Consider the following 24894-nt stretch of genomic DNA (forward strand, 5'->3'; position numbering starts at 1 on the left):
CTGTAACCATCATCAGTTCCTAACAACCTGGTGCTGTAAGCATCAGTCCTCACAACCTGGTGCTGTAAACCATCAGTCCTCAGAACCTGGTGCTGTAACCATCAGTCGCCTCAACCTGGTGCTGTAACCATAAACCCTCACAACCTGGTGCTGTAACCATCAGTCGTTACACCTGCCGCTGTAACCGTCAGTCGTCACAACCTGGTGCTGTAACCATCAGTATTACACCTGGTGCTGTAACCATCAGTCGTCACAACGTCACAAGTTTGATAATCCTTCTGAAAAATTTCTGGCTCTGCCCTGATAACATATAACACAAGCTGTCTACTACAGATGATGAAGGAGCTGCATCAAACAATACACTAATGATGATTAGATAAGACTAAAGCTGAGCTGAGCAGAGGAGAGCACTGTACAGTTACAGTACTTGTGTAATATATTCCATTATGTATGTATTTATAAGCAGAGACAACAGTAGTGTACACCTAAAACAAAAACCATTAATTAAACACTATATCAAGAGGATCACTGGACATGACTAACACTTATAAGAGTGAACAAGATCAAGGGTGGAGTTATAAGCATACTTACAGTGTTTACATCATGCACTTCATTATTAGAATAAAACACAAATCTTTTGATGCATCAACATGCCAACTCTCCTTCTTCATACTAGTTATAATTAATGAACTGCGCTTTATTCAACTAAATGATATTCTAACCAATGAGCACGGCACTCTCCTTCTTGTGAAGGTCTTTCTTCCTGGTCACCTGAAGGTCTCCATCACAGTCTATGACCGGGGATGTGACGACACGCTGCTGCTCCACCACCATGTGTGATGGGTACACAAAGTCAAATCTGGAGAGTACAGCTGAAAAGACAATGAATTAATATTAGCATACCTTCTCTTACATTAACCTACCATACACAGACACACACGATACAAAACACACTTAGTTAATTGACTTCATAATGGTAACACCCCACAATACTGTATTGCAAGCCTAACACAGTACAGAATATAAACTAAAAAAAAAAACGTAAACTGGCCTATGATGTTAAGCCAACTAACACTGTTTCTAACTTGATCACTTCTTGTCTCTTATTTTTAACAGACTTCCAGCCTTAACACTTCTGCACCACCAAACATTTTCCTCATGGTTATATACAGTCATCCATTTCTATTTCTGATAATGTCCTTCAAGTTAGTCATTGCAGGTACTGTATTGTGCTGTACGGTACACTACCGTTGTTTTACCAGTCTAAACACTGTCATGTATGGTATTTTTATAAAGTTCTGAAAATGTATAATGATGTAAATTGTCTGCTTGATATACAACAGATTAGTGTGGTGCTACACAAGTGGCTGGAGGTGTACACTCACAGACAAACGTTGGCTCCTGTGGTGAAACTCAGTCATAGGAATGAGGCTCCCAAGTGACTCACCCTGACTGTTGTATCTTGCCTGGGGTCGATGCTACTTTATTATGGGAAGAAGCGAACTATGGACCCTACCTGTACATGTACTACACCTAGGTGTATATGTACTACACCTTGTAAGGTGTACATGTACTACACCTAGTAAGGTGTACATGTACTACACCTAGAGAAGTTTGTGTGGGTGGGTGTCCAACTATCACTGAACAGGTAGTTGGTAGAGGAAAGAATAATGGTGGACAGAAGGTTCCAAGTGGACGATAGACAGGTTCCAAGTGGACGATATACAGAAGGTTAAGTGGGACGATAGACAGAAGGTTCCAAGTGGACGATAGACAGAAGGTTCCAAGTGGACGATAGACAGAAGGTTTCCAAGTGGACGATAGACAGAAGGTTCAAGTGGACGATATACAGAAGGTTCCAAGTGGGACGTAGACAAGAAGGTTCCAAGTGGACGATAGACAGAAGGTTCCAAGTGGACGATAGACAGAAGGTTCCAAGTGGGACGATAGACAGAAGGTTCCAAGTGGACGATAGACAGAAGGTTCAAGTGGACGATAGACAGAAGGTTCCAAGTGGACGTAGACAGAGGTTCCAAGTGGACGATATTGAAAGTGAGATTATAAACGGAACAATGTAAGATGGGAACAGGTGGGTACAGGTAACACAACTGAGGTGTGTGGGTACAGGTAAGACAACTGAGGTGTGTGGGTACAGGTAAGACAACTGAGGTGTGTGGGTACAGGTAAGACAACTGAGGTGTGTGGGTACAGGTAAGGCAACTGAGGTGTGTGGGTACAGGTAAGACAACTGAGGTGTGTGGGTACAGGTAAGACAACTGAGGTGTGTGGGTACAGGTAAGACAACTGAGGTGTGTGGGTACAGGTAAGACAACTGAGGTGTGTGGGTACAGGTAAGACAACTGAGGTGTGTGGGTACAGGTAGGCAACTGAGGTGTGTGGGTACAGGTAAGACAACTGAGGGTGTGTGGGTACAGGTAAGGCAACTGAGGTGTGTGGGTACAGGTAAGACAACTGAGGTGTGTGGGTACAGGTAAGACAACTGAGGTGTGTGGGTACAGGTAAGACAACTGAGGTGTGTGGGTACAGGTAAGACAACTGAGGGTGTGTGGGTACAGGTAAGACAACTGAGGGTGTGGGTACAGGTAAGGCAACTGAGGTGTGTGGGTACGGAAGACAACTGAGGTGTGTGGGTGCAGGTAAGACAACTGAGGTGTGTGTGGGTGCAGGTAACAACTGAGGGTGTGTGGGTACAGGTAAGACAACTGAGGGTGTGTGGGTGCAGGTAAGACAACTGAGGGTGTGTGGGTACAGGTAACTGAGGTGTGTGGGTGCAGGTAAGACAACTGAGGGTGTGTGGGTACAGGTAAGACAACTGAGGTGTGTGTGGGTACAGGTAAGACAACTGAGGTGTGTGGGTACAGGTAAGACAACTGAGGTGTGTGGGTACAGGTAAGACAACTGAGGTGTGTGGGTACAGGTAGGACAACTGAGGTGTGTGGGTGCAGGTAAGACAACTGAGGTGTGTGGGTACAGGTAAGACAACTGAGGTGTGGGTGCAGGTAAGACAACTGAGGGTGTGTGGGTACAGGTAAGACAACTGAGGTGTGTGGGGCAGGTAAGACAACTGAGGTGTGTGGGTACAGGTAACAACTGAGGTGTGGCAGGTAAGACAACTGAGGTGTGTGGGTACAGGTAAGACAACTGAGGTGTGTGGGTACAGGTAAGACAACTGAGGTGTGTGGGGTAGCAAGACAACTGAGGTGTGTGGGTACAGGTAAGACAACTGAGGTGTGTGGGTACAGGTAAGACAACTGAGGGTGTGTGGGTACAGGTAAGACAACTGAGGTGTGTGGGTACAGGTAAGACAACTGAGGTGTGTGGGTACAGGTAAGACAACTGAGGTGTGTGGGTACAGGTAAGACAACTGAGGGTGTGGGTACAGGTAAGACACTGAGGTGTGTGGGTACAGGTAAGACAACTGAGGTGTGTGTGGGTACAGGTAAGACAACTGAGGTGTGTGGGTAACAGGTAAGACAACTGAGAGGTGTGTGGGTACAGGTAAGACAACTGAGGGTGTGTGGGTACAGGTAAGACAACTGAGGTGTGTGTGGGTACAGGTAAGACAACTGAGGTGTGTGGGTACAGGTAAGACAACTGGGGTGTGTGGGTACAGGTAAGACAATGAGGTGTGTGGGTACAGGTAAGACAACGGGGTGTGGGTACAGGTAAGACAACTGAGGGTGTGTGGGTACAGGTAAGACAACTGAGGTGTGTGGGTACAGGTAAGACAACTGAGGTGTGTGGGTGCAGGTAAGACAACTGAGGTGTGTGGGTACAGGTAAGACAACTGAGGTGTGTGGGTGCAGGTAAGACAACTGAGGTGTGTGGGTACAGGTAAGACAACTGAGGTGTGTGGGTGCAGGTAAGACAACTGAGGTGTGTGGGTACAGGTGGACAACTGAGGTGTGGGGTGCAGGTAAGACACTGAGGTGTGTGGGTACAGGTAAGGCAACTGAGGTGTGTGGGTACAGGTAAGACAACTGGGGTGTGTGGGTACAGGTAAGACAACTGAGGTGTGTGTGGGTACAGGTAAGACAACTGAGGGTGTGTGGGTACAGGTAAGACAACTGAGGTGTGTGGGTACAGGTAAGACAACTGAGGGTGTGTGGGTGCAGGTAAGACAACTGAGGTGTGTGTGGGTACAGGTAAGACAACTGAGGTGTGTGGGTACAGTGTAAGACAACTGAGGTGTGTGGGTACAGGTAAGACAACTGAGGTGTGTGGGTACAGGTAAGACAACTGAGGGTGTGTGGTGCAGGTAAGACAACTGAGGTGTGTGGGTACAGGTAAGACAACTGAGGTGTGTGGGTACAGGTAAGACAACTGAGGTGTGTGGGTACAGGTAAGACAACTGAGGTGTGTGGGTACAGGTAAGACAACGAGGTGTGTGGGTACAGGTAAGACAACTTGAGGTGTGTGTGGGTGCAGGTAAGGCAACTGAGGTGTGTGTGGGTACAGGTAAGACAACTGAGGTGTGTGGGTACAGGTAAGACAACTGAGGTGTGTGGGTGCAGGTAAGACAGGGGTGTGTGGGTACAGGTAAGACAACTGAGGTGTGTGGGTACAGGTAAGACAACTGAGGGTGTGTGGGTACAGGTAAGACAACTGAGGTGTGTGGGTACAGGTAGAACAACTGAGGGGGGTGAAACAAGGTGTGTGGGTACAGTAAGACAACTGGGGTGTGTGTGGGTACAGGTAAGACAACTGGTGTGTGGGTACAGGTAAGACAACTGAGGGTGTGTGGTACAGGTAGACAACTGAGGTGTGTGGGTCAGGTAAGACAACTAGGGTGTGGGTACAGGTAAGACAACTGAGGTGTGTGGGTACAGGTAAGACAACTGGGGTGTGTGGGTACAGGTAAGACAACTGGGGAACAACGGTGTGGGTACAGGTAAGACAACGGGTGTGTGTGGGTACAGGTAAGACAACTGAGGGTGTGTGGGTACAGGTAAAACTTCAGGGGTGTGTGGGTACAGGTAAGACAACTGAGGTGTGTGGGTACAGGTAAGACAACTGAGGTGTGTGGGTACAGGTAAGACAACTGGGGTGTGTGGGTACAGGTAAGACAACTGAGTGTGTGGGTACAGGGGTAAGACAACTGAGGTGTGTGTGGGTACAGGTAACAACTGAGGTGTGTGGGGTAAGACAACTGAGGTGTGTGGGTACAGGTAAGACACAGAGGGTGTGTGGGTGCAGAGCAACTGGGTGTGTGTGGGTACAGGTAAGACAACTGAGGTGTGTGGGTACAGGTAAGACAACTGGGGTGTGTGGGTGGGTAAGACAACTGAGGTGTGTGGGTACAGGTAAGACAACTGGGGTGTGTGGGTACAGGTAAGACAACTGAGGTGTGTGGGTAGGTAAGACAACTGAGGTGTGTGTGGGTACAGGTAAGACAACTGAGGTGTGTGGGTACAGGTAAGACAACTGAGGTGTGGGTACAGGTAAGACAACTGAGGTGTGTGGGTACAGGTAAGACAACTGGGGTGTGTGGTACAGGTAAGACATGAGGGTGTGTGGGTACAGGTAAGACAACTGAGGTGTGTGGGTACAGGTAAGGCAACAGGGTGTGTGGGTACAGGTAGACAACTGAGGTGTGTGGGTACAGGTAAGACAACCTGGTGTGTGGGTACAGGTAAGACAACTGAGGTGTGTGGGTACAGGTAAGACAACAGGGTGTGTGGGTACAGGTAGACAATGAGGTGGGGAAGACAACTGAGGTGTGGGTACAGGTAAGACAACTGAGGTGTGTGGGTACAGGTAAGACAACTGAGGTGTGTGGGTACAGGTAGACAACTGGGGTGTGTGGGTACAGGTAAGACAACTGGTGTGTGGGTACAGGTAAGACAACTGAGGTGTGTGGGTACAGGTAAGACACTGAGGTGTGTGGGTACAGGTAAGACAACTGAGGTGTGTGGGTACAGGTAAGACAACTGAGGTGTGTGGGTACAGGTAAGACAACTGAGGTGTGTGGGTACAGGGAAGACAACTGAGGTGTGTGGGTACAGGTAAGGCAACTGAGGTGTGTGGGTACAGGTAAGACAACTGAGGTGTGTGGGTACAGGTAAGACAACTGAGGTGTGTGGGTACAGGTAAGACAACTGAGGTGTGTGGGTACAGGTAAGACAACTGAGGTGTGTGGGTACAGGTAAGGCAACAGGATTGAGAAATTGGCAGCTGTCGGCATTATGGAGAAGAGAAGGACAGTTGTAATAAAAGAGCAACAAGAGAACTAAGGAATGTTAAAGGAAAGATAAACAGAATAGTGACTGATGAGGGAGCTAATACAATAGTGAAGACAGGACATGACAACATAATGGAGGACTGCATCACAAAATCCTATACATATTAAGACTAAAAATGAAATGGATGACCAACATTTTTAGGCAGCCTTGATCTATGTTGACAGAACCCATAAATTATATTGAGAAAGGGAGCCAGGTGCTATAAACAGTGTCCCTCCCAGCTATAACAAGAGTCCTTTGTGATAAAAGGCTCACTCAAGCTATAGTCAATAAAATTTAAGACAGAAGGGCCAATGAGTTGTGACATATTCAACATACAGTAAATCAACTAATAGTTCCAGCTGCCTTGTACCATGTCCTTGGGAAGATGGTGATGAGTCACCCACTTTGGTCTCAGTCAAAGTGCACAATCACCGGTTAATGACTAAGACTATAGTGCATTTTTTCTTAACTGAGTTTTTGCATAATATAGTATTCCTGTTATGTAATGTGTCTTAGTATGCCTTATTGTAGGAAAAAAAAAAAAAATATTAAATCGTCCTCCGAAAGCGTGAATTTCCTACCAGAGTTTAACAGTTAATTCATGTATAATACTTCTGATATACTTTCTACGTGCTAAATATCTTTCTCGTCAGAAACGGTCATTCTAACGTTTATGAATAAACTCATTTAGAAATACAGTCTCTCCTCGACTTATGACGGGGTTCCATCCCAACGACCAGGTTGCAAATCGAATTGGTCTAAAGTCAAAAATGCGAAAATAATACATAGAAATTCTAAAATGGGTGTCTCTTTTTCTTCTCAGCACCACGAGAACTCTCACTTTTACGCTTGCCAGTCATTTTAAAGGGAATTACAAACGAAAATGTTGTCAGTACACAGCGCAATCACTAACGTCGGGACTCGAAAATACGTACAGTGGGGTATGCTATAACGAACGTAATTGGTTCCAGAACCTCGTTCGTTATAGCATTCGTTCGTTATAGGATTAATCCGTTCCAGGCCCCCAAATACAACCACCTAACACTGAAAAAATTCTGTGGAAAATGTAAAAAATACGGTACTTTATCTTACCTTAGTGTTATTCAGCATGCAGGTACCCCTAAACACTGGCACATCACTATCACTTCCACTGGGAGTCTTGGCTTTAAGGTCTTCAAACAATTGTCTGGCCTTCTCACAAATTATAGCTTCACTAATGTTACCACCTGCCATTTCTTTCTCCTTTATCCACACTAAGAGTAAATTTTCCATCTCTTCAATCACATTACACTTTGCTTTGCTAAGTCTAAAGATTCCCTTTGCCACTTGCACAGTTTTTAACTCCTCTTTATTCTTCAAACTCGTACATATAGTCAATTTAGCCATCCCATATTCATCACTAAGTTTCGCAATGCTTCTTCCATTCTCACGTTTCTTTATAATTTCTTTCTTAGTTTCAAGGGTTATTAGCTTTCTCACTCGCTTTGGACGACTCATTGTTACAATTGTATACTTGTATAACAAAATAGTTATACAAATAACGCGAATTTCCACATCAAAAGACGAAATTTCAACAATAACAGTGGTGCACTGGCTACACAATGAGACAAAGATGGCGCCTGACGCTCTTGTTGTGGGTCGCGGTACAACAATATTCATGTGCCAGGCGAAATAGTCCCGTATTCATCCGCGTTCGTTGTAGGAGTTGCGTTCGTTATAGCATTCTCAATTTTATAGGTAAAACCGTTCGTTATAGGAATATTCGTAGTAGGATCCGTTCGTTATAGCATACCCCACTGTACAGTGATCCCTCGGTTAACGAGCGCCTCGGTTAACGAGTTACCTTCCATAAGATTCTTAACTTCGGTTAACGAGCAATCCCTCGATTAACGAGTTTTTTACAAGCCGACCTCAACATGTTTTCGCTTGCATTTGGCGGTCCACTAGCTGTAGTATTAGTCTGCCAATACAGTAATCGGTTTTAGGGCTTAAATTCCTTACTATTTTAGTAAATATCAAGAAGTTTATACTATTCAATAATTTTAAAAGTTTAATATTAACATTTTTTAGTCATTTTAACAATTATTGAACATAATTGAAGGTAAAGAAACTAGTTTCTGGCACGCCATCCAGCCTGTTGACACACAAACAGGCGTTAGTCTCTCTCTGTTTTCAGTGGAGGTAACATCTTGCTTGAGACTCTCTTCAACTAAATACTTTTTTTCTGTGTTTCCAAGCAAATTATGGGTCATTTTGAAATTTATTTTACATAATGACAATATATAATGCAGTGCAGTGTTGATTTAAATTAAATAATCTTGAATTACACCAAGAGAACTAAAATTTTATGGGTGAAATGGCGCCATGGGGTGACTTCTCTTCCACCCCAATGCCTTTTCTTCTCCCTTCTCCTCCATCCCCATTCTAATTCCCACCATCATCATCATCCAGGAGCCTTCTACATACACACCTCAAAGTAAGTGTGCTTTTCTACATTTTTTGTTGAATTTAGGCAATTTTTTGTGAGCTGGAACCAATTACCCAAAAACCCATTGAAACAATGGTTTCGGTTAACGAGTTTTTCGGTTAACGAGCAACGTGCTGGAACGGATTGTGCTCATTAACCAAGGGACCACTGTAATGTGAAAATTATTTTATACAACCACGGCTGTCGTATGTCCGGGTTGTCGTAAGTCGAATACAATATGTCGTAAGTCGAGGAGAGACTGTACATCATTACTTCAGGACGAAAACAGATTTGCAACAGCCAATCAGCTGGGAAAAATGCACTATAGTCAGTTGTTTGGAGGAGATGAAGAATAAAGTTCCATTCACCCCAATATGGAAGTTCACCAATTAATATCTACTGAATTGTATAAGATATAATCAACTTAACAAAACTTGCCACAGCCACACAGCCTACTTAAAAGATCTCCATGTTCAAGTTTTGGCCAAGAGCCAGGCACCTCTCGTGGGATGGAGACATGCCCCTCATGTCGCTATACAGACCAGTTGTGTCAATTCTAAAAACTCGGTCATCACTTTCTAAATATTCACAAAGGAATCTTTAACTTTAGTTATACAGTACTTCATTGTCAAAGTTATTTATTACACATACAGTACTTATAGTGTTCCACAATATGTATACAAGAGCTAACAGCCTTAAATGGATGAAGTGACAGGTGAATCCCATTACTGTTCTGTACAGTACTATCTTTACAAGCTGTGAAGAAAATATATCTGGGTCTCAAGTTTGGTGTTTCATTCAGAGTGAAAGTTTTCAAACTAAACCAAAGACTGACCAAACTGATGAAAGGACCAAAAGATATGACTCCAGGACACTACCTGAAGCAACACCTAGATGGATAATTCCTCACATATGCCACCATTGTAGTCACCAGTTCATGACCATATTTAAATGTATCCTTATAAACTCTGATGAGAGATTAATAATTTCCTTTAGTGGTGTTAGTAGGTAAGACATAATTATTACAATCTATTTTTCTCATAAGTTGTAAATAGATAATCCATCACCCGAAAAGACCTACAGTCATGCACCGGTTAACTTCCGACCGAACAACGTCCGATCGCATATACGTCCGTGGTCCCCCCCCCCCCCAAAAAAAAATCCGTGACGCCTGCTGGACCACCACTCCACGATCCCCTGACGGAGACACGATGATCCTCCCCATACTGGTCAGATATTATGTGTTAAAGGAATATGCTTCCTTGATTAGGCTTTTTTAAACATTTGCCTCCAGGTGTAATGTTAACTTACATCTATTGAGGATAAAATCTTTCACCCACAAATTGACAATAACACATTTGCTGTAATCAGACATATCTAGTTGCCTCAACAATTGCAACTTCAAATTCTGTGTCATTACTACGAAATAAAGAAGTATCTGGTGTACTGCACTCTAAGATTAAGAGAAAACGGACGACTCAGGAGTCCTGAAGTGAGAGAAAACGGACTTCTTTGACGGGGCACTCAAATAAAGTGAGACATTGCTACATGTTTTGTGGACTACCCACTTTACATTATCCTTTTCATCACTTTGTAATAAACCTAGCCATGCCTATGTGTGTTTATGATATTTACCATAACATTATATATATATATATATATATATATATATATATATATATATATATATATATATATATATATATATATATATATATATATATATATATATATATATATATATATATATATATATATATATATATATATATATATATATATATATATATTTTTTTTTTTTTTTAGTGGGTCTAAATGGTTGTAAAATAGGAAACTTGGTGTTGGGTGCCTGGAACCTCCATTAGAATAAATCCATAGGTTTATGTAATTTCGGACAACGTCCATTTCGGTTAACATCACGTTTCCAAGAACGTATCTAGGACGTTGACCGGCGCATGACTGTACAATCCATCTTAACTAATACCGTACAACAAAGACTGCAAAGGTTTCTGAGAACCTTTTATATTTGATGTGAGTAATATCTTCATTATAAATCTGACACATGTACAGAAGTCAAGGGCTTAATTATACAATGGTGAGCTCATTCCTAGCACAGTACAATATAGTGTTTCTCTACAACTTATTGTCACATTAACTATTATTTATGAACTAATGGTTGTGACACCATCAATGTACAACACAATATTTTTTATATTAATAGTCAACATGTCAGGACTGTGTTAACAGTCAACATGCCAGGACTGTGTTAACAGTTAACATGCCAGGACTGTGTTAACAGTCAACATGCCAGGACTGTGTTAACAGTCAACATGCCAGGACTGTGTTAACAGTCAACATGCCAGGACTGTGTTAACAGTCAACATGCCAGGACTGTGTTAACAGTCAACATGCCAGGATTGTGTTAACAGTCAACATGTCAGGACTGTGTTTTAACAGTCAACATGTCAGGACTGTGTTAACAGTCAACATGCCAGTAACAGGTCCTTCATGTGTGGTGGGGGTGATGACACAGTGGTTCTCACTATATCATTTTATTGTAGCTCATGTGTAATACTGTACAAGCAGACCAGAGTACAGTACAGTACAGTATTGTACTGTACTGTATGTGTTTAAGACCCTGCTGCCATATGGCATCACGAAAATTGTGACCAAGTCCCAGGTTGCTGATCTGACTTTCTGTCTCATTTACACATAATTGCAGGGTCTCAATTGTTTCTCTTACCTTGACAACACAACATACATATATCGTTTCTGACTCTTGATCTTTTTTTTCATTTTTGTATTTCTTTATGGTTCTTTATTGTTATTGCATTTTCGCCCCCCGAGGCCCCGATGTGGGTCAGTGACCTGTTCCCGGGTGGGCTGATCCCCAAAAGAGAGAAATAAAAAAGAAAGTTTAGTGACCAAAAATCTTTACTCATCTCCGTCTTAAAGGCTACTTCATACCTGGAGCATCAAAGTGAATTTGTTGATATTCCGGTGGGGAGGAGGGTTCAGGGGAGGGGGTTGGTATGGGCCAACTTAACAGTTGACCTGGCTGCTCCGAGAGGAGCGCCAGGTACGGCCCTTCACATACGCGGGTTTAGCATTCACGGATTCGCAAATACGCAGATTGCCCCGCCGAAGAAATATTCTGTACATTGAAGTAATTGACGTACTGTACATTCAAATCGTGCGCGGCACTGAACACTGCACACCGCCCGCTCCCGCTACCTCACACACACACACGCGCTCCCTCACTCAGTCAGTCTCACTACATCCTTGACCACCGAAGGGTCAAGACGTACCTGGCGCTCCTCTCGGAGCAGCCAGGTCAACTGTTAAGTTGGCCCATACCAACCCCCTCCGCTGAACCCTCCTCCCCACCGGAATATCAACAAGTTCTCGCCAGAAGTTACAATTTCATTTAGGAAAGGAATGGAACCAGTGTTAAACAGAGGTGAACAGTGCTTAAGTCAGTGAGAACAACTCAACAGTAACAGTCGTACCCAAGTTAACCTTCACACAGTGAGGTCCCAGGTACCCAGTGATCGGCCCGTGAGACCCAACAACAACCAGCGATGTGTTAATCAGTCTACGATAGGAAGGCCTAAGACCAAACCTCACTCATATAACACCATCTGTGAGGGATTTACTACACCACATGTCCCTCATAACACCATATGTGAGGGAATTACTACACCACGTCAAGTCCCTCATCACACCATCTGTGAGGGAATTACTACACCATGTGAGGTCCCTCATAACACATCTGTGAGGGAATTACTACACCACGTGAGGCCCCTCATAACACCATCTGTGAGGTAATTACTACACCACATGAGGCCCCTCATAACACCATCTGTGAGGTAATTACTACACCACGTGAGGTCCCTCATAACACCATCTGTGAGGTAATTACTACACCACGTGTCGTCCCTCATAACACCATCTGTGAGGGAATTACTACACCACGTGAGGCCCCTCATAACACCATCTGCGAGGGAACTACTACACCACTGAGTTCCTTCTAACACCATCTGGGAGGGAGTTACTACACTACGAGTTTGCTGTTCAACACCTACATTAATCTGTATGTTCACTGTATGTTCCTTTACCTTTCTCTAATGAAGGCTTTTGTTAAACCACCAATGTATGTAATAAGTCATTTATGTCCAATGTATATTTTCAGCCTTCGGGCTGCAGAATTTTTTCAATATACCGTTAATTATTATTATTATTATTATTATTATTATTAACCAAGCTTGTGTTGACATCAGCATTGTAGTTGCAAAAATATTACATTTCCGTGAATGTATTATATCAAGCACAGTATGAATAGAATATCACTAATATAACAGTAATTTAACCGAAAACTATTAAAAAACGAGTAACATATCTTGAACATCGGAAGGTTAGGTAAAGTCTTGTTTTCATGTAGTTTATCCTAATTTACATTGAAATACATTACGTTTCAGCAAAACTACTATTTATTTCTGAGAATATGGAAATGTAATATTTTTGCTGAAATGACATACGTATTACATTGGAAAGTCACGAAAGCAATGACTTTCGCTTTCTTTCGTTCAAAAGATGTTACCGTAATCGCTTTTGGAATGGTTTTCAGTTAAAAAACTGTTGTATTACAATAATATTCTATCCTAATTCACTTGTGATGCAACAGTTTTTAACTGAAAACCATTCCAAAAGCAATTACGGTAACATCTTTTGAACGAAAGAAAGCGAAAGTCATTGTTTTCGTCACGATTTTATCCCACTTTCCACTGTAATACGTATGTCATTTCACAAAAATATTACATTTCCGTGAATGTAGTATATCAAGCACAGTATGAATAGAATATTGTAGTGGATTCCTCCCCTACAAACGCTGTTTGTCGCTGCGTAGCCGACCCCACGAATTCCCCAGTGTATGCCTCGTGGTCTAGGTCAACCAGCGCCGCCCACGGAGCAGGGGTCAACTACTAAGCCACGCCTACCACCCGCTATTTAAGACCTGACCTCGTGGTGATCTTTTTCTACCTACACCAACCAGCCAGCAACACCTCCTCCTCCGCCTGCCTGGCGGTCCTCGCTCCCGCCGGCGAGCATGGCGACCCACAAGCTGTCCTCCTCTGAGCACCCTCACCAACCAGCTCTCTCTACAGCACGCTTGTAACCACGCTGCCACTTCCCAGCACCAAGTTGCATTGTACGTCCAATACAACATGTATACAGAGAGCACATTGTGAGTTTCCTTTCTCCATCCCATCCTGAGTGTGAACCAAATATCTCATACCCCACAATATCATTGTAATATAACAGTATTTTAACCGAAAACTATTAAAAAAACGAGTAACATCTGTTATATATATATGTATGTTTATATGCTGCCTTTATTGAATATATATATACGGTATTATATTACTTCTTACCAAAGTGAGAAAGTGTTAAGGTTTGTGTAAACACGAAATGTGTTAGGCACGCTGTAACCAAGAACAGAGAAAAAACGCCCCAGCCAGACAGACTTGTCTTTCTCCCATTAAATAATGCAAGATACTACAACATCTCTTGAACATCGGAAGGTTAGGTAAAGTCTTTTGTTTTCGTCATGTATTTTATCCTATTTTACATTGAAATACATCACGTTTCAGCAAAACTACTATTTATTTCTGAGAATACATTCATTCAGGTGCAGTTTAGGTAAAATATACATGTGATGGAAAATTTTTTTATCTGAAAACGATTAAAAAAACACGTACCCTCTAGCTCTGTTCAAGGAGAAGACTGGGAGGAGCTGTTTGGTGTTGAAGACGATGACAAGGAAAATGATTTTGATGGATTTTAATGAAAATATTCAGAAATATGGTATCGTAGTATTTATTCAAGTGAATTAGGATAGAATATTATTGTAATACAACAGTAGTGATGATGTGGAGGAGGCGGAGGGATAGAGCGGGGAGGAGTGGTGACTGGCAGGAGCAGGGACGAGTGGAGATGCCAGCCAGTACATTACGGGTGTACAGTATTAATTGTTTTTATAGCTCTTTTTGCATTTTAATATTACAGTAAAAGTCCAAAAATCCGGACCACCTGAGAATCCGGACTTTTCGAAAACAAACTTTTTTTTTTCTACCTGGCTTTTGTGTGTACAGTATTACCCCGCCTAACGCGGTTTCACTTAACGTGTTTTATCATATACGCGGTGCCTCGCCAGAGCTGAACTTTCACTTAACACGGATTTTTTCCACATATACGCGGTGAGTGTCCGGCTCGAGACGCTATTTTTAGATTTGCCCCACCCGCCACCCTGCCTGACTGCCTGTTTTAGCTCATAAAATTCATACAAATTACCCGGCCAGAATATAATTTACATTGCTGGAATTCTTATAATTTGGTGATCATTTTGAATATAAACATCATATATTTTGCATTAAACATACAATTTTTAGATAAAATTTTTTCTCTAGGTAACTATGTTATCTTTTGTGCAAAATATATGACATTTATATTCAAAATATTCCTGGTCTTACAAGGAATCCAGCAATGTCAATTATATTATCCTAACTTTAGTTTGAGGTATTATTTATTAAAATTTAGTGGTTATCCCACACATCTCCTTGGGACGGTTGGTGGGGGGTGGGGGGGAGGGAGGGACCGACCGACCATCTGTTACCCCGTGAAGAATTATTTTTTTTTTTATTAACTGAAGATATTTGTTTTAGCTCATAAAATTCATACAAATTACCCGGTCAGAATATAATTTACATTGCTGGAATTCTTATAATTTGGTGATCATTTTGAATATAAACATCATATATTTTGCATTAAACATACAATTTTTAGATAAAAATTTTTCTCTAGGTAACTATGTTATCTTTTGTGCAAAATATATGACATTTATATTCAAAATATTCCTGGTCTTACAAGGAATCCAGCAATGTCAATTGTATTATCCTAACTTTAGTTTGAGGTATTATTTATTAAAATTTAGTGGTTTTCCCCCAAAAATTTCTCTGAGAGGGAAGAGCCGGCAGTGTAGTGTGAGAGTGGAGTCGAGTCCATTATTTGAATGGACATTAACTTGGCGACTGTATTTCTCTATTTCTCTTAAGTATTAATTGTGTGCATGTACCATCATAAAATTAAGATGTTATTTTTACTACAACATAGGTATGTGCCTTCAAAAAGTGGAGTTTGGGGGTCGGGCCGGTTTCTATTGGAATTAATCCCATATGTTCTGTTGTTCACTTAACGCGGGACCCTCTGGGTTCAATTGACCGCGTTAAGTGGGGTACAACTGTATGTGCGCATGCGTGAGTGCCACAGCTGCACAGCGACAACAAGCGACCACGCGGTCGCCACTTTAAAACGAGCAATCAAACTGTGACAACGTATGTAATTTTGAGTCCTACTCTTTCCATTTACAGAGCCCATAATAATGGCTCCTAAAGTAGATAAACTTCGTTGTGTGAAGAGAAAGAAGAACACGTTGAAATTGAGTGACAAACTTTAAATAATTAAACTAGAACGTGGTGTGAGCAATACTGTTCTAATGGAAACATACAACATTGGAAAGTTTACAATTTATGATATAAAAAAGGCAAAGAAAAAAAAATCTAGAATCCACAGCTTTTTCTTTAAAACTGCTCATTTTGATAAATGAAGCATGCTATATTTGCTAATGAATAAACTATCAAAATGTATCTGTTCACCTCTTCTTTATTCCTCCTTAAATTTGAATTTTAAAAGTACTGCCTGAGAATCCGGAAAATCCGAAAATCCGGACCGACCCAATCCCCAAGCAGTCCGGATTTTTGGACTTCTACTGTAAATTCTGTACATTACGTTTCAACAAGACTACTATTTATTTCTGAGAATATGGAAATGTAATATTTTTGCTGAAATGACGTACGTATTACAGTGGAAAGTGGGATAAAATTGTGACGAAAGCAATGTCTTTCGCTTTCTTTCGTTCAAAAGATGTTACCGTAATCGCTTTTCGAATAGTTTTCAGTTGTGGGATTATGAGGCTAATGATAGGATAGAATACGTATTATTGTAATACAGTACAACAGTTTTTTAACTGAAAACCATTCGAAAACGATTACGGTAACATATTTTGAACAACGAAAGAAAGCGAAAGTCATTGTTTTCGTCATGATTTTATCCCACTTTCCACTGTACGGGTAATATGTACGTCATTTCAGCCAAAATATTACATTTACATATTTATTTCTGAGAATATATTCATTCAGTCACAGTTAAGGTAAAATATACTTGTGATGTAATATTTTAATGAAAATACGGTATCATAGTTTTCTTTTGTTTCAAATTTAATTAACAAAGATTGATGTTTCAAATGTAATGAACAAAAATTTATGTACAGTATCTATAAATAAACTTTAATAAATGAATACTTTATGTTTTACATCGTCCTGTGCTACCATACCATGGATTTGGCTACTTTGGGCTTGCTATGATGATGCAAGAGATCTGCCCTGGCAACTGTACCGACACTCACAGCTGGTGGTGCGTTGGTGCATCGTTTCCATTGTTTACTGGTAGTTACTGGTAAATATTTTTCAACCTAACGAAACTATTACCTGTTTAGAGGTCGACCCCCAATTTTTGGCCAAATAATTTGGTCTTAAAAACTCGAACTACACACAGGTATATACGGTAAATAAGGACATGGGGGCCAGGGTTTTTTGGGGGGGGTGGGGGGGCAGCAATAGTACACGGATTTTTAACATCCACGGGTATCTCTGTTACGTAACCCCCGCGTATGTTAAGGGCCGACTGTATACAGTCGCTCAAAAAGCTATCTTCACAAAAATTGTTTGACAATATGACACAACGTATAAAAGTGTGGAAACAGACTCCTAATGAGTGGAGCCATCAGCTGATACAGCTGGCAGGGGGTGGGACTGGCCACATCAGGGCATGAATGGTGGCTGGTGTATGAACATTTTGTGCCTCTTTGTCTACTGGCATTTTTTCTCCACTGGCTTCAAGGCATCAAATGGTGTGATGCTTTTACAACTTTTGAAGCCAGAGTCCACGGTGAAATTACTGTACAGTTCTGTGCTGTGCACTGTTTACATCCTCATGAAATGATAAATAAATAATTAGCTCTATCAAAAAGCATCGATTCAAAAATGGTAATTCCTTCACTCTTTGAACCATCCCGGCTGGAACACTTTATCCAAGATGGAACACTTTATCTTGGCTGGAACACTTTATTCCGGCTGGAACACTTTATTCCGGCTGAAACACTTTATCCCGGAAGGAACACTTTATCCAAGCTGGAACACTTTATCCAAGCTGGAACACTTTATCCCAGCTGGAACACTTTATCCCGGCTGGAACACTTTATCCCGGCTGGAACACTTTATTCCAACTGGAACACTTTATCCTGGCTGGAACACTTTATCCTGGCTGGAACACTTTATTCCAACTGGAACACTTTATCCTGGCTGGAACACTTTATCCCAGCTAGAACACTTTATCCAGGCTGGAACTCTTCATACAGGCTGGAACACTTTATCAAGGCTGGAACACTTAGGTTCACCGACATTATTGAGAGGCAAAGATTCCTGTAACTTGTTATCAAGATAAATATCAATATTTTCTCCTGCTGAGTCTCTAAGTCACGCACAGTCTTGGTTCCTAAGCCACACACTGTTTGATGACTGTCCTTACAGTTTTTGCAAAATTTCCTGTTTCTTTCATACTTAGCACTTTATATTTCCACTTAATACTGTTAAATTCAGCTCTATTACTTTTGTGTTTGTTTCAGAGCATTGTGATGGAAAAATAAATTGTATTTTAAATGGAGATTAAAGAGCATACCTATCAGTAACAGGAACCAAGACTGATGCTTTAAGCAGAGTTGGTCATCCCTCAAGCACAGGTGACTGCAACGTTCGTGAACAGTAAACAGAGATGCAGAATGATGTAACTCATCTGGGGTCAAGCATGCATGACCAAAGAATGGGAATTTAATTACTCAAATCATTGGTAAAATATACTATTTTGTTCAGTAGTTTTCAGTTGACAGATACAGTACTATACTGTTCCACAAGCATTTCAATAAAGAATCACTTCAATTCTTCTCATCACATGAGCCAGAGCCGGAAAGATTCTACTCTACACAAATGCTATAATAAATATGAAGGAAATACAGTACAAGGGTAGAGACCAGTGATGTAGTCCACACCCACCGAGACCATTCACAATATTTGCCTTATGGATCCACTAAAGATTAGCCCCAAGAGCTCCTTTGAAGATTCACCACCCTTAACCAGCCTGAGTTTTAACCACACTAAAACTTCCTGGTGGGTTAATCTTCAGGTAATTCATAAAGGTTAAAACTGTGAATGGTGTTGGCATGGACTACATGTTGGTAGAGGTCATGCCTGGGTGACCATCAACAGGTAACTTTACTTCAGGGATCACCGTGAGGGTGGGGGCCACACTAGCACCGTGGTATAATTTTTGTCCACAATGCCACAAAATTCATAAATCAATTACATTTTATGTATTATACAGTACACACTGTGCTTACTGGTGACAACTAGAGTCGGATGTTAAGGCACTTAAAAACCTGAAAAGGCAGCAAAAAAAAAAAAAAAAGAAATAGAAATATATATACAGTTGAACCTCGATTTACGCAGTTCTCGTTTACGCGATTGGTCATTTACACGGTACCTTGCCAGAACCGGGATGCCCGATTTACACGGTGAATTTACTCATTTACGCGGGTGAAGTATAATTTGTTTATTTACTTAAGATATTTGTTTTAGCTCATAAAATTCATACAAATTACCCGGCCAGAATATAATTTACATTGCTGGAATTCTTATAAGATTTTGATTATTTTAAATATAAACATCATGGAATTTGCATTAGACATACAAATTTTAGATCTAATGTAAGAATTTTGATTAGAAAGAGCCAAAATTTTATCTTTTGTGCAAAATATATGACGTTTATTCAGCTATTCTATTCTTGTGCGAGTAATATTTAGCGATGTGAAATAGTGGGGGGGGGAGAGTTGAGTCCATTATTTGAATGGACATTAACCTGGCGACTGTATTTCTCTTAAATATTAATTGTGAGTGCATACCATCATAAAATTAAGATGTTATTTTTACTACAACTAGGTATTATGTCGGTATTGTATCGGAAAAAGGGGAGTTCGGGAGTCGGCCCAGTCTCTATTTCAATTAATCCCATATGTTCTGTTATTCCATTTACGCGTTTCTCGTTTTACGCGCTCCTCCGCGGGTTCAATTGACCGTGTAAATCGGGGTATTACTGTATATATATACCTGTACAGTCATCCCTTGGTTATAGCGCGCTTGGTTATCGCGATTTTCGTTATCACGCCTCCATCAAAATCTGCACACCTGCCGTTATAGCGCATTTTTCAAGCCGAGAATTTGGTTATCACGCATTTGCCTCCAGGCGTAATGTTACCCCCTTGCTTCACCTACAACTATTGAGGATAAAATCTTTCACCTACAAATTGACAATAATACATTTGCTGTAATCAGACATATCTAGTTGCCTCAACAATTGCAACCCCAGTTGCAATTGGGGTTGCAATTTCAAATTCTGTGTCATTACTAAGGAATAACGAAGTCTCTGGTGCACTCAGAGATTGAGAGAAAATGGAGGACTCAGGCGTCCCGAAACGAGAGAAAACGGACTCCGATGATGGGGGACTCAAATAAAGAAAGCATAGCTACATGTTTTGTGGACTACAGTATTGAGCGTACCCTTTTCATCACTTTGTAATAAACCTAGCCATGCCTATGTGTGTTTCTGACACTTACCATAACATTATATATATATATATATATATATATATATATATATATATATATATATATATATATATATATATATATATATATATATATATATATATATATATATATATATATATATATATATATATATATATATATATATATATATATATATATATATATATATATATATATATATATATATATATATATATATATATATATATATATATAGTGGGTCTAAATGGTCGTAAAATGGGAAACTTGGGGTTGGGTCTATATATATATATATATATATATATATATATATATATATATATATATATATATATATATATATATATATATATTTAGTGGGTCTAAATGGTCGTAAAATGGGAAACTTGGGGTTGGGTCTTGGGTGCTTGGAACCATTGGTTCTGTACTTTTGTTATTGCGTTTTTTGTTATCACGCAAGGCCTGGTCCCAATTAGGTGTGATAACCAAGGGATGACTGTATACAGTGGTCCCTCGGTTAACGAATACAATTCGTTCCAGAAGGTCGTTCGTTAACCGAAAATTTCGTTACCTGAAACCATTGTTTCAATGGGATTTTGGGTAATTGGTTCCAGCTCACCGAAAATTACATACAAAGTAAAGGAAAAAAAATGCAGTAAAGTACACTTACGTTGAGGTGTGTATGTAGAAAGCTCCTGGTTGATGATGATGGGAATTAGAAGTGGGGGTGGAGGAGAAGGGAGAAGAGAAGGAAGTGGGGGTGGAAGAGAAATCACCCCATGCTTGATGCCGTCATTTCACCAATAAAATTCTAAGTTCACTAGGTGTAATTCAAGATTATTTTCTTTAAATCAACACTGCACTGCACTATATATTGCCAATACGTTAAATAAATTTCAGAATGAACAATAATTGTACTGTAAAAACATAAAAATACTCTGTGTTCAAGAGACCCACAAGCAAGATGTTTAATCCACTGAACAGAGACACAAACTGAGGCCTTGGTGGGTGAGTGAAGTGGCTGATGGGCCCACCAAAAACTAGTTCCCTGTACTGCAATTATGTTAAATAAGTGTTAAATTACTCAAAATTTTAATATAAAACTTGGAAAATTATTGAATAGTACAACCTTCTTGATATTTACTCCAATTTTAACGAATGTAAGCCCTAGAACCGATTTCTGTATTGGTGGACTAATCTTTCAGCTGGTGAGCAAGCCAAAGTATGTCAAAACATTTTCGTAAGAATTTCGTTAACTGAGGGACCACTGTATATATATACAGTAATACCCGATTTACGCAGTGGTTTCGCTTTACGCGATTCTACATTTACACGGTACCTAGCCAGAACCAGAATTTCATTTTACGCGGTGCATCTACTCATATACGCGGGTGAAGTATAATTTTTTGTTTAGCTCATAAAATTCATACAAATTACCCGGCCAGAATATAATTTACATTGCTGGAATTCTTACAATATGATGATCATTTTGAATATAAACATCATAGATTTTGCATGAGACATACAAATTTTAGATCTAATGTAATAATTTGGTTTACACAAAGCAAATATTTTATCTTTTGTGCAAAATATATGAAGTTTACATTCAAAATATTCCCTGACCTGCAAGGAATCCAGAAATGTCAATTATATTATCCTAACTTTAGTCTGAGGTATTATTTATTACTATACGTTAAAATCTAGTGTTTTCACCCAAACATTTCTCAGAGAGGTAGGAGCCAGTGAGTTGGGAAGAGGGGGTTGAGTCCATTATTTGAATGGACATTAACCTGGCGACTGTATTTCTCTTAAATATTAATTGTGTGTGCATACCATCATAAAATTAAGATGTTATTTTTACTACAACATAGGTATTGTGTCTGAAAAAGTCTTAGTTTGGGGGTCGGGCCAGTCTCTATTGGAATTAATCCCATATGTTCTGTTGTTCACTTTACGCGGTACCCTGTGGGTTCAATTGACCGTGGAAATCGGGGTACTACTGTATGTATGTATATATGTGTATATATATACTGTATATATATATATATATATATATATATATATATATATACTGTATATATATACTGTATATATATATATATATATATATATATATATATATATATATATACTGTATATATATATATATATATATATATATATATATATATAACTATATATATATATATATATATATATATATATATATATATATATATACTGTATATATATATATATATATATATATATATATATATATATATATATATATATATATATATATATATATATATATATATATATATATATATATATATATACACTTCATTTTTAGTCCATATAACACGCGGACTTTGAACATATAATCAACGACCTCACCAGCAAGGAATCGAACCCTCGACCTACTGGGTGGGATTAGGGAACGCTTACCGGCTAGCCCACAAGGACACTTGTGTCCTTGTGGGCTAGCCGGTAAGCGTTCCCTAGTCTCCCCACCCGGTTATTCACTACTGTGAGTAAGTTGATATATATATATATATATATATATATATATATATATATATATATATATATACCTATATATATATATATATATATATATATATATATATATATATATATATATATATATATATATCTTGACTTCCACAATAACGTTTTCGACAATAACGGTAAGTTACAATAGATACCCATTTTCGATAACGTCTGGATTCTCTTGAATAACGGAGATTTCGCGGGAAGCGTCCGAGCGCATCAATGATAGCTTTTGTTTGCCGCCATGTTGATGACGTAGTTGTCCACTCCACTCCACCTCACTCTCACTCTCACACACGCTCCGTGGAATACAGCGCTGCGCCCACTTGTGAGATTTTCGCCTCTATAACCAGAGGTTGTTAGGGTCAGTGATCAACAATGGCTTCCGCATTTTTGCCTGTGGGGGTTAGGGGAGATGGTGGAGGGAGTGATTTGCCGCCTGAAAACCCGGAACTTTTAAAGTGAATGAGAAAAAAGATCCCAAAGCTAAGAGACAAAGCCTCAAGAAGCGTGCGTACTCGGTCAAGGATAAAGAACAGATTGTTGAGCTCATTGAAAGTGGTGCACGGAACATTGATATTGTGAGGAAATTGAACTGTCCTGAGTCTACAGTGCGAAATATTAAGAGGAACTTAGAGGAGACCAAGAAGAGTATTGTGCTGGCTAAAAATATTTCAGTAGTGATGGAAATGCGAGGCGAGCTATGAATGATAAAGGCGGTAGAAACAGGTTGTTAGTGATAACAGAGCATTTTCTTGTGAAATGGTTAACTTGTAGAATGAAAGACAGTGCAAGTGTTAGTGACCCTCAGATATGGAACAACCATCACACCAAGCACCTCAAAAACTCCCCCAAGCTAAGTGTTATATTACTCAAACTCTTTATTTTGATGATTGAATAACAATTCTTTTTATTTCAGCTAACAAAAAGTGTTAGGAGGGCTTCAAGGGGAAAAAATGGGTGAAATTCTTGTGGCGGCGGCACCAATAAACCCTTGTTACATGTATTTTAATGTCACACAAATAACGTTTTCGCCAATAACGGTGTTTTTCAGGCACATATTAAACGTTATTGGTGAGAGCCTACTGTATGTGTTCTTTTTGTGTGTGTATGTGTGTGTGTCTACACACACACACACACATATATATATATATATATATATATATATATATATATATATATATATATATATATATATATATATATATATATATATATATATATATATATATATATATATATATATATAATCATGAACTTGCAATATAAAAAAAAGGCATAACTCTTTCAGTTCAAATACTCCTCGTACAATACAAATATAATGCACAGCATGCTGTACTATAGTACAGGTACTGTACAGTATCGGTGAGCAAAACAGTAGAGGTTGCTTTATGACTCATACTGTCTGCCAACGTGGAAGTATAACTGTGCTTTAGGTTATCCTTAAAACTGTACTTTAGGTTATCCTTAATATTCCACTCAGGGCATTTCTTCTTCTTAGTTGTTTCAGTTCTCCAGAATATCTCTTCCATAACTGAACACATTCTGTTTTCTGATATTCCTTTACTAAATTCTAACCATCTTGCCCTGCACTGTATCAATGTTTGCACCTTTGAACAAGTTATCTGTACAAATAAACCAGAGCCAGAGCAAGAGTTTTCTTGGACCACATCTTGAAGCAAACTAAGACAGAGAGAGATTTACAGAGTATATCTGTAGGACATTAAGCCAAGGTCTGAAGGTCCTCTGACCCGACCACCCGAGGAACATGAGGTCATGACCCGACCACCCCAGGAACATGAGGTCATGACCCGACCACCCGAGGAACATGAGG

General features: G+C 39.8%; 1 protein-coding gene across 1 annotated transcript in view; it reads right to left on the bottom strand.

Annotated features, from left to right (window-relative positions):
* The window catches only part of LOC121858940, a 37692-nt gene continuing 12798 nt past the window's right edge, over positions 1-24894 (bottom strand). Inside the window, exon 3 of the mRNA XM_042355593.1 lies at positions 1-872. Within this exon, the coding sequence (XP_042211527.1) occupies positions 718-872 (155 nt within the window). The 3' untranslated portion in view covers positions 1-717. The remainder of the gene's footprint in view (positions 873-24894) is intronic.

This window comes from Homarus americanus, unplaced genomic scaffold (assembly GCF_018991925.1).
Source record: "Homarus americanus isolate GMGI-L3 unplaced genomic scaffold, GMGI_Hamer_2.0 scaffold8226, whole genome shotgun sequence".
Lineage (NCBI taxonomy): Eukaryota > Metazoa > Arthropoda > Malacostraca > Decapoda > Nephropidae > Homarus > Homarus americanus.